Below are 11,329 nucleotides of genomic sequence, written 5' to 3'. Positions count from 1 at the left end.
AATTCTCTCGCTCCGCGCCACGAGTAACTGTGCCGCCATGCCTCCCAAAACTTCCGGAAAGGCTGCCAAGAAGGATGGAAAGGCCCAGAAGGCCATTGCCAAGGGTGACAAGAAGAAGAAGCGCAGGAGGAAGGAAAGCTACAGCATCTACATCTACAAGGTACTGAAGCAAGTGCACCCCGACACAGGAGTCTCCTCCAAAGCTATGTCCATCATGAACTCTTTCGTGAACGACATCTTCGAGCGCATCGCTGCCGAGGCTTCCCGCCTGGCGCACTACAACAAACGCTCCACCATTACAAGTCGGGAAATCCAGACAGCTGTCCGACTCTTGCTGCCCGGTGAACTGGCCAAGCATGCCGTGTCTGAGGGCACCAAGGCTGTCACCAAGCACACCTCTTCCAAGTAAGAGGTTACTTGTGCACAACAAACACGCCATCCCACTACTACAACTTAATCGGCTCCATCGGAGCCACAGTTACATGTTAAAGAGACAGTTACCGACAGTGATATATTGAGAGGGAAATAAAAAAAAAAAAAAATTATAATAATCTGCATTCTCTATTGGCGTAGAAACCGGACTAAATCGAAACATAATAAATAAATAAATAAATTCTGCGTGGAGTACTTTTACACCCACTGCAAAGTGACATACATGGAGTGTGTTTTGGCTTCATTTCATGTTTGCAGCACGCCTATTTCATGTAAACAATTTATTTTATTTTATTGTATTTTATTGTATTTTCTTTTATTTTATTTATTTATTTACTTACTTATTCTTTATATATTTATTTGTTACTAGCTCTTGTTTGTTGCACCCACCCACCTCCCGAATTGATGACCTACTATACATTCGTGCCTGCACGAATGTTACCAACTTACCGTTAGGCGATTTGGGTAACCGAAATTAACGCTCTCCTACCACCAACCATTTCGATTGTCATGACAATTATCTTCAGAACAGTTCTTTGGCCCTGAGAAGGGCCGAGTTATAGATGTCTGGTAGGTTTTGTTGTGCTTTTTGTTTTTCCCCAAGGAAGAGGACTTAAGCACGCTCTCCGCGGATGCGCCGGGCCAGCTGGATGTCCTTGGGCATGATGGTAACGCGCTTGGCGTGAATGGCACACAGGTTGGTGTCCTCGAAAAGACCCACCAGGTAAGCCTCAGAGGCTTCCTGCAGAGCCATGACGGCAGACGACTGGAAGCGCAGGTCAGTCTTGAAATCCTGGGCGATCTCACGCACCAGGCGCTGGAAGGGCAGCTTCCTGATGAGTAGCTCTGTGCTCTTCTGGTAACGACGGATCTCACGAAGGGCGACGGTTCCGGGCCTGTAACGATGGGGCTTCTTGACACCACCGGTGGCTGGGGCGGACTTGCGAGCTGCCTTGGTGGCAAGCTGCTTCCGTGGAGCCTTGCCTCCAGTGGACTTGCGGGCAGTCTGTTTAGTACGGGCCATCTCGACGACGAAATAGTCAATACGGGCGGCCCGGCAGGCGGGCGGGCTTATATACAGACATTCTCCACCTCAGTGGCCACCTCATTGGCCACGAGTGCCGCATGCGTCATCCGCAAGCTACGCCCCACCTCCAAGAGGGAGGGACGGCCTTGGATGAACGATACTACCGCTGCGTCCACAGCACGCCACCTACTCCCACCAAACCGTGGGCGAAGCCCACAGACACTCTCTCTCCCTCACCATGAACGGATACGAGTTTGTTAACGTGGCGCGGATACGTCCGGACACGCCGACCTGCCCCAAGAAACTAAACCTCCTAGTTCTCCAGAAGTTTTTCGAAGCTAATGGGATCGTGGGGGTCACCAAGGTAGAACGCCTAAAGCTCCATGGTGACATCAAGATCACCTTCGCCGAGATGGGCATGCCCGCTCAACTCGCGGAGATCCCAGACATCAACGGCATTCCTTTTAAAATGTTTGCCTTCATGTGGGACAACTTGAAGCTGGGTGTAATCTCCCACGCCGAAATTGCCCACATGGACAAAGCAGAGCTGAGTGAGCTCCTCAAGGAGCAGCAGCTCCAAGTTGTGAAGAAGCTGTCCGACACCACTGCCCTCATCGGACACCACCCCACCCTACCCAAGGAAGCTCAACTGGCGTGGGTAACTATGCCAGTCAAGCCCTACTGCAGACCGAAACGGTGTTACAAATGCCAGCACTATGGACACACTGTAAACAAGTGTGAGGCGCAGGAAGACACCTGCTCCATGTGTGGCAGCCCTGGACACCGCTACACGGCCTGCCCCAACACAGAGAAAAAATGCGTTGCCTGTGGTGGCCCACACTCCTCCGCCGACCGGACCTGCCCCAGATGGAAGGAGGAATGCAGGGTAGCCAAGGCTCGTCTTGAGAAAAAACTGAGCTACAAAGAGGCCCTCCTTGCTGTACGCTCCCAAGAAAAGAAAAAACCAGCAGTAAAGAAAAACCAAGAAAAGAAAACTCAACAGAAGCAGCCCACCACACAGAACCAAGAACACCACGTGGCCCGTGGTGCTGAAGCCCACGCGGCCAGTGGTGCTGAAGCCCACGTGGTCAACCTCTCCCTCTCTGAATTCTTCCACACCTATGAGGACTTAAAATACGAGGAAGACGAACAAGAAGACCCAAACACAAACGAATGGACAATTCAAGAGAGCAAGAAGAGAAGGAGAGAGAGAAGAAAATCGACATCAAGCTAAGAAGACCAAGACATCCCCTCCACACAAGAAACCAAAACACAATCAAGCCGACCAAGCACTGAACATCCATTGCCCAACCCAACACGCACCTGACGCCTGACCTGACGCTTGACCTGACGCTTGACCTGACGCTTGACCTGACGCTAGCCTGGCCTTGTCTTGTCGCCTCCCTGCCGCGTCCAGCCGGGTTGTTGCTGCTGCCCCCATCTTATAATCCCTCACGCAAGCGGTGTTTAGCCACTGCATCTGTTCTCTCCTCCTAAAATTCACTTCAATCCTCCCTTTATTCTTCTCCTGAACCTCCTTCCCCCCTGTCACTAGCATTTTTCGATTTCGATTCGGCGAAGCCACACCAGGACCACCTGTAGTAGCAACCACAACAACATGACTGGACGAGGCAAAGGAGGCAAGGGACTTGGAAAGGGTGGCGCCAAGCGTCATCGTAAGGTGCTTCGTGACAACATCCAGGGTATCACCAAGCCCGCCATTCGTCGTCTAGCTCGGCGTGGAGGTGTTAAACGTATATCCGGCCTCATCTACGAGGAGACCCGCGGCGTCCTCAAGGTGTTTCTGGAGAACGTCATCCGTGACGCCGTCACCTACACCGAGCACGCAAAAAGGAAGACCGTCACCGCCATGGATGTGGTGTATGCCCTGAAACGGCAGGGCCGCACCCTTTATGGTTTTGGTGGTTAATCAACCTGATGGACGGGCGCACACCACCACCACCACCACGACAAACAAATATACGGACCTAATTTTAGGTCCACATTTAAATCGCTAAAGAGTTGGTTAGACACTGAGTAAATCGTTGAAAATATATCCAATAACATGATCCTCTCTAATTCTGGACTTGTGGTATGAGTATAGGTTGTGTGTGAACGTGTTGGAACCACTTCCTAATAATTGTCAGTCAGTCAGTCAACATTCACCTAACCTCCAGGTACCTCACCTAACTTCCTGTAGCGTCACCGAACCTCACGAAATGTAACCCAATGTAGTTTATAATCTATCCTAACATGACATAACATAACCACGCACTATATTACTTCGGTAAGAGTAATGAGTTTTAATACACAAAGTTGCAGTTATCATTCATTCATACATACATACATACATACATACATACATACATACATACGTACATACATACATACATACATAACATGCTAGTGGCAGGGGGGGATTGAAGTGAATTTTAGGAGGATAGAATAGGTGCAGTGGCTAAACAGCGCTTGCGTGAGGGACTTTAAGCAGCAACTCGCCTGGATGCGGCAGGATAGAGTCAGGTCAAGCGTCCGGTGCATGTTGGGTTCCGCCATGGTTTCTCAGTGTTTGGTCGGCTTGATTGTGTGTGTTGTTTTCTTGTTTGGAGGAAATGTCTTGGTATTCTTTTTCTTAGCTTGAAGTTGATTTTCTTCTAACTCTTCTCCTCTTGTTGTTCGTCTTCCTCGTGTCTGCTATCATTCTGTAAAGACTCTATATATGTATGTAGGTATGAGTGAGTAACAGTTGCCGGTTACAGTGATACTTCATATTCGCTGGTGTTGTACTGTATGGCTTCGGTATTTCTTAATATACAAACGGCACCGTTAGGGGATTGAGGTATTTAAAAACCAGCCTACATTACTTATATATAGAAATAAATAATGTGGCTTGGACAATAATGACGACTACTCTCTCCTACCTAACCCAAACAAGGGCTTTTCGAAAGTATACATTGGACACAAATGACTTAGTACATCATAAATTGGTGGTTTAACAAAAGCCCTCATTAGAGAAAGGTGAAGGAGCACACAGTGAACATACAGATTAATGTTTGTACGCGTAGATCATGTAAGGTGAGATGTTGAACACCAGACACGTAGTGTAGTAACTCCCTCACAGATGGCGTTATGAGGGGCCTGATGATGTAGCAGTTACCTCACAGATGGTGTTATGAGGAAATTCACATGATGATGCTGTAGCAAAACATTCACTACGTGTTGTCGTAGCATCTTGGGGACACCACGTGGTCGACATGACTCACTCATTCAAGTGGGTGAGGTGTGGTCCCAGGCCTCTCTATCGTGGAGTCTCAGGGGAAGTATAACTGGGTACCTGGGACCTCACTGTGTGAAGGTGGTTAGCTAGCTTGGGTAAGACCCAACTGCCGAGTTGTTTTTCACTGAGTTAAGCACTGTTCACCACTATTCATCACTGGTTCCATTCCTTGGCCAAATGAGATAGTACCTTATGGCAAGAACTTGTTGATAGTCCGCTGGGGAGGAGGTTTCAGGGGAGTGAGTTGGTATGGGCCAACATATAAATAATAATAATAATAATAATAATTAACGGTTTATTGAAAGAGCTTGGCAGCCAGAAGACTGAAAATATACAGTTACATATTTGGGGAATGGGTTACGAATTACAAATAATATACAAGTAACATGAGTGACACAAATAAGACATATAATAACTAGCTGGGGAAAAGCTCAAACTACAGTTCATTTCAACATAGTGACAGTGCAAGGAGTAGTGTTTACTGGGAGGGAGTACACTGATTTATTACAAGTTATCGATAATTTTTACAATGGTTGGGACTGGGCTGTTCTTATAGCGATCAGTTCGTGCACGTATGGGCTGGGCTGGATGCGGTTGTGGTGTCGAAGAGCAATTCTCGGACTAGGGATCTCAGGTGGTAGTAGGAGCCGGTGTCGGGGATGGTGTAGAAGCTTCTTACCAAATTTGCAGATGAGGTCGTGGTGATGGTCAGTGAGAGTCTAAAGGGTCAGTGTGTTGAGCGCTTCTTGATATGTGGAGTAGGAAGGGTAGAGAATAATCTTGCATGGCCTCTTTTGCACTTTTTCGAGGTGTTTACGTTGTGTGGCATTTAGGGGGGAAGACCAGGTGGAGGAGGCATAGGTGAGCTTGGGAAGTATGAATGTTGTGTAAACACTGAGGAGCTCGTGTGCAGGACCACCGAGGGACTTGAGTCGGCGTAGGAGGTGGAGACGGAAACTGGAGGATTTGATAACTTCACTGACGTGTGGTTTCTAATTTAGTTTGTTGTCTATATGTATGTGTGTGTGTGTGTGTGTGTGTGTGTGTGTATACTACTGTACTTTTTAGATCCTCCTACGCAACCTAACCTATTATAGTTAAGTATAGTAGGCTATACACTATTTTGTTAGTATGTGTTATAAAATGAAATTGCATGTTATTATTATTAATATTATTATTATTAATATTATTATTATTATTATTATTATTATTATTAGTAGTAGTAGTAGTATTATTATTATTATTATTGTTATTATTATTACATGCTAATATAATACTAAGTTGCCGGCCAGATTTCCTCAGAGATGGGAGGAGCACATTGGCGGCGGTGTTGTTTATACTCCGCCCGATTACTGATTCCTATTCACCGAGCCAGAGCTGGCGGGCGGCGTGTTATGTGCCACGTTTTGTTTCCCATTGGGCGTACCGCTCAGCTGGGGAGTAGGAGATTTCATAAAAAGAAAGTTTGAGTGGAGAGCACACCTTTTCCTTCACATACAGTTATCTTAGACCATCTACTAGTATAATAGTTTGCACAAAAATACTCTACACTCTTTATAGGTTATTGTTATGTTGTTGTTTTTTTTTTTACTTCTCATCAGATTGTGCATTCAACTAATATACACTAATAGTGTGTTTATTATTATGTTTTATAGTATTATTTCGTAAAATATTGGGTAACACAATTATAGTCACTAGTATAGTCTATTATTTTATTGGGGTTTATAGCAGTTTGTGGTCTAATAGTATCATGCTTTATGAGTGGTGTTCTATGTAGTGATGATTAGGCAATAAAATATGCTTTGGGGGTTTATAGCAGTTTTTGTGGTCTACTAGTATCATGCTTTATGGGTGGTGTTCTATGTAGTGATGATTAGGCCATAAAATATGCTTTTGGTTTATTGCTAACAAAATATACTTTGCTCTACCGCTGTAGTGCAAAACATGGTGAAACTTACATACACAGTTAATAAAGTATTGATGGAAGAAGAAGAAGAAGAAGAAGAAGAAGAAGAAGAAGAAGAAGAAGAAGAAGAAGAAGAAGAAGAAGAAGAATTGTGGAGGGAATGAACAGTGAGACAATGTAAAGCCTCCGGGATGGCGGCAGCGTTTCTGTTATTAATATATAATAAGACAATAGGAAAATATGTTGTTGTCTCTACCTGTATTATTACCTTTGCGATAGCATGGTTCAATTTTGGGAGGACATAGGAAGGAGCAGGAGGTTAGGAAGGAGCAGGAGGTTAGGAAGGGATTTGTAGTGGGAGAGATAGTGTCTGTGATCCTCGGGTCACCACTCCTCGGATTGTGTCAGTTCAAGTTTAGAAGCTCCAACAACTTTCCCTGAATACGAATTGGCAACCTTTCGATTTACAACAGGTACCTACTTACTGCTACAGTAGGTAGGTGAACAGGGACCAAGGGGGCTAGGAAGAGTGTCCAAACAACTTGCTCCTGCCTGCCTGTGTGATGTAGTCGTGGCCAGAATTAGGTTAGGATACAGACACATCTGGCTAGTTAGTAACGCTGTACCCATACCGGAACACTCAGCATGTAAACTTGGTGATACACCTTTAAAGCACTATATTATTGAATGGGACACTGTCATCAAAGACTTCAGGCCACCTCACTTATTGTATCTTGAACTATGTCATTACTTCATTGAGGACATTACATTCTTGCTCTTTATCCCAAATTGGCTAGCCCACACTGGTAAATGTGTACTGTACTGTCAATGAATCTGATGTATTTCTTTGTGTATGAACCTGACTGAAAATAAGGTCGCCTCCCTTGCTGCTGCTGCTGCTGCTTCTGCGCCCTTCTAAGTCCCGTTTAAGTCCCCCACCCCAGGCCCCCACAACCGCCCTTCACATCTACACCATTCAAAATCAATTTCACTCTATTTCCACAATACTATGCTAATTTGACGTAAAATAGAGTGTTATCCTGCAAAACGTTGATGTCGTATATTTCTCTCTTTAAGTGATATCCTGTGGCTCCGAAAGGAGCCTGTTTGGTTAGGTTGTCTTGTGTGAACGAACCTTGGGTTCTTATTTCTTCTCTGTCTTCTTGGGGAGGAGCACAGCTTGGATGTTAGGAAGGACACCCCCTTGGGCAATGGTGACTCCAGACAGGAGCTTGTTCAGCTCCTCGTCATTGCGAATGGCAAGCTGAAGATGACGCGGGATAATGCGGGTCTTCTTGTTGTCGCGGGCGGCGTTACCGGCCAGCTCGAGCACTTCTGCTGCCAGGTACTCCATGACGGCTGCAAGGTACACAGGTGCACCTGCACCAACACGCTCAGCATAGTTGCCTTTACGCAAGAGACGGTGGATCCTACCCACGGGGAACTGGAGTCCGGCCCTGCTAGAACGGGACTTTGACTTGCCCTTCACCTTGCCTCCCTTGCCGCGTCCTGACATGTTGCTGCTGCTGCTTTTCGTGATAGGAGTTAAATTTCCGCCCGCCACCTTGGTCTTTTATACCAAGCTCAGGATCAGGCCAGGTGGCCGTCTCGCGGACCCAACCAATGTAAGAGAGCCGTAGCTGCAGCCAGTCTGATCCTGAGCGGCCCGCTCGGTATATAAGGAAAAGTTAGTCGGGCCAGTTTTCAATTCTCTCGCTCCGCGCCACGAGTAACTGTGCCGCCATGCCTCCCAAAACTTCCGGAAAGGCTGCCAAGAAGGCTGGAAAGGCCCAGAAGGCCATTGCCAAGGGTGACAAGAAGAAGAAGCGCAGGAGGAAGGAAAGCTACAGCATCTACATCTACAAGGTACTGAAGCAAGTGCACCCCGACACAGGAGTCTCCTCCAAAGCTATGTCCATCATGAACTCTTTCGTGAACGACATCTTCGAGCGCATCGCTGCCGAGGCTTCCCGCCTGGCGCACTACAACAAACGCTCCACCATTACAAGTCGGGAAATCCAGACAGCTGTCCGACTCTTGCTGCCCGGTGAACTGGCCAAGCATGCCGTGTCTGAGGGCACCAAGGCTGTCACCAAGTACACCTCTTCCAAGTAAGAGGTTACTTGTGCACAACAAACACGCCATCCCACTACTACAACTTAATCGGCTCCATCGGAGCCACAGTTACATGTTAAAGAGACAGTTACCGACAGTGATATATTGAGAGGGAAATAAATAAAAAAAAAATTATAATAATCTGCATTCTCTATTGGCGTAGAAACCGGACTAAATCGAAACATAATAAATAAATAAATAAATTCTGCGTGGAGTAGTTGTACACCCACTGCAAAGTGACATACATGGAGTGTGTTTGGGCTTCATTTCTTGTTTGCAGCACGCCTATTTCATGTAAACAATTTTTTTTATTTTTTTTATTGTATGTTCTTTTATTTTATTTATTTATTTACTTACTTATTCTTTATATATTTATTTGTTACTAGCTCTTGTTTGTTGCACCCACCCACCTCCCGAATTGATGACCTACTATACAATCGTACCTCCACGAATGTTACCAACCTACCGTTAGGCGATTTGGGTAACCGAAATTAACGCTCTCCGACCACCAACCATTTCGATTGTCATGAAAATTATCTTCAGAACAGTTCTTTGGCCCTGAGAAGGGCCGAGTTATAGATGTCTGGTAGGTTTTGTTGTGCTTTTTGTTTTTCCCCAAGGAAGAGGACTTAAGCACGCTCTCCGCGGATGCGCCGGGCCAGCTGGATGTCCTTGGGCATGATGGTAACGCGCTTGGCGTGAATGGCACACAGGTTGGTGTCCTCGAAAAGACCCACCAGGTAAGCCTCAGAGGCTTCCTGCAGAGCCATGACGGCAGACGACTGGAAGCGCAGGTCAGTCTTGAAATCCTGGGCGATCTCACGCACCAGGCGCTGGAAGGGCAGCTTCCTGATGAGTAGCTCTGTGCTCTTCTGGTAACGACGGATCTCACGAAGGGCGACGGTTCCGGGCCTGTAACGATGGGGCTTCTTGACACCACCGGTGGCTGGGGCGGACTTGCGAGCTGCCTTGGTGGCAAGCTGCTTCCGTGGAGCCTTGCCTCCAGTGGACTTGCGGGCAGTCTGTTTAGTACGGGCCATCTCGACGACGAAATAGTCAATACGGGCGGCCCGGCAGGCGGGCGGGCTTATATACAGACATTCTCCACCTCAGTGGCCACCTCATTGGCCACGAGTGCCGCATGCGTCATCCGCAAGCTACGCCCCACCTCCAAGAGGGAGGGACGGCCTTGGATGAACGATACTACCGCTGCGTCCACAGCACGCCACCTACTCCCACCAAACCGTGGGCGAAGCCACACCAGGACCACCTGTAGTAGCAACCACAACAACATGACTGGACGAGGCAAAGGAGGCAAGGGACTTGGAAAGGGTGGCGCCAAGCGTCATCGTAAGGTGCTTCGTGACAACATCCAGGGTATCACCAAGCCCGCCATTCGTCGTCTAGCTCGGCGTGGAGGTGTTAAACGTATATCCGGCCTCATCTACGAGGAGACCCGCGGCGTCCTCAAGGTGTTTCTGGAGAACGTCATCCGTGACGCCGTCACCTACACCGAGCACGCAAAAAGGAAGACCGTCACCGCCATGGATGTGGTGTATGCCCTGAAACGGCAGGGCCGCACCCTTTATGGTTTTGGTGGTTAATCAACCTGATGGACGGGCGCACACCACCACCACCACCACGACAAACAAATATACGGACCTAATTTTAGGTCCACATTTAAATCGCTAAAGAGTTGGTTAGACACTGAGTAAATCGTTGAAAATATATCCAATCACATGATCCTCTCTAATTCTGGACTTGTGGTATGAGTATAGGTTGTGTGTGAACGTGTTGGAACCACTTCCTAATAATTGTCAGTCAGTCAGTCAACATTCACCTAACCTCCAGGTACCTCACCTAACTTCCTGTAGCGTCACCGAACCTCACGAAATGTAACCCAATGTAGTTTATAATCTATCCTAACATGACATAACATAACCACGCACTATATTACTTCGGTAAGAGTAATGAGTTTTAATACACAAAGTTGCAGTTATCATTCATTCATACATACATACATACATACATACATACATACATACATACATACATACATACATACATACATACATAACATGCTAGTGGCAGGGGGGGATTGAAGTGAATTTTAGGAGGATAGAATAGGTGCAGTGGCTAAACAGCGCTTGCGTGAGGGACTTTAAGCAGCAACTCGCCTGGATGCGGCAGGATAGAGTCAGGTCAAGCGTCCGGTGCATGTTGGGTTCCGCCATGGTTTCTCAGTGTTTGGTCGGCTTGATTGTGTGTGTTGTTTTCTTGTTTGGAGGAAATGTCTTGGTATTCTTCTTCTTAGCTTGAAGTTGATTTTCTTCTAACTCTTCTCCTCTTGTTGTTCGTCTTCCTCGTGTCTGCTATCATTCTGTAAAGACTCTCTATATGTATGTAGGTATGAGTGAGTAACAGTTGCCGGTTACAGTGATACTTCATATTCGCTGGTGTTGTACTGTATGGCTTCGGTATTTCTTAATATACAAACGGCACCGTTAGGGGATTGAGGTATTTAAAAACCAGCCTGCATTACTTATATATAGAAATAAATAATGTGGCTTGG

General features: G+C 46.7%; 1 protein-coding gene across 1 annotated transcript; it reads right to left on the bottom strand.

Moving 5' to 3' along the window:
- Positions 1-1,045: 1,045 nt before the first annotated feature.
- LOC121871651 (histone H3-like) lies at positions 1,046-9,797 on the bottom strand. The gene is made up of 2 exons (XM_042374060.1): positions 9,399-9,797; positions 1,046-1,459 (listed from the first exon to the last, which is right to left on the bottom strand). Exons 1-2 carry the CDS (start codon positions 9,795-9,797, stop codon positions 1,046-1,048), a joined length of 813 nt encoding a protein of 270 aa, XP_042229994.1.
- Positions 9,798-11,329: the final 1,532 nt, after the last annotated feature.

This window comes from Homarus americanus, unplaced genomic scaffold (genome assembly GCF_018991925.1).
Source record: "Homarus americanus isolate GMGI-L3 unplaced genomic scaffold, GMGI_Hamer_2.0 scaffold40438, whole genome shotgun sequence".
Lineage (NCBI taxonomy): Eukaryota > Metazoa > Arthropoda > Malacostraca > Decapoda > Nephropidae > Homarus > Homarus americanus.
The sequence above is the reverse complement of the archived record's forward strand: the minus strand, read 5'-3'. Positions and strand labels throughout refer to the sequence as shown.

Bases quoted from the DNA above. Each gene is read 5' to 3' on its own strand.
- LOC121871651 (XM_042374060.1), bottom strand. From the start codon at position 9,797: ATGGCCCGTACTAAACAGACTGCCCGCAAGTCCACTGGAGGCAAGGCT. The intron at 1,460-9,398 runs GAGCGTGCTTAA...TATTTCGTCGTC, and splicing joins TGGCCCGGCGCATCCGCGGA to GAGATGGCCCGTACTAAACA.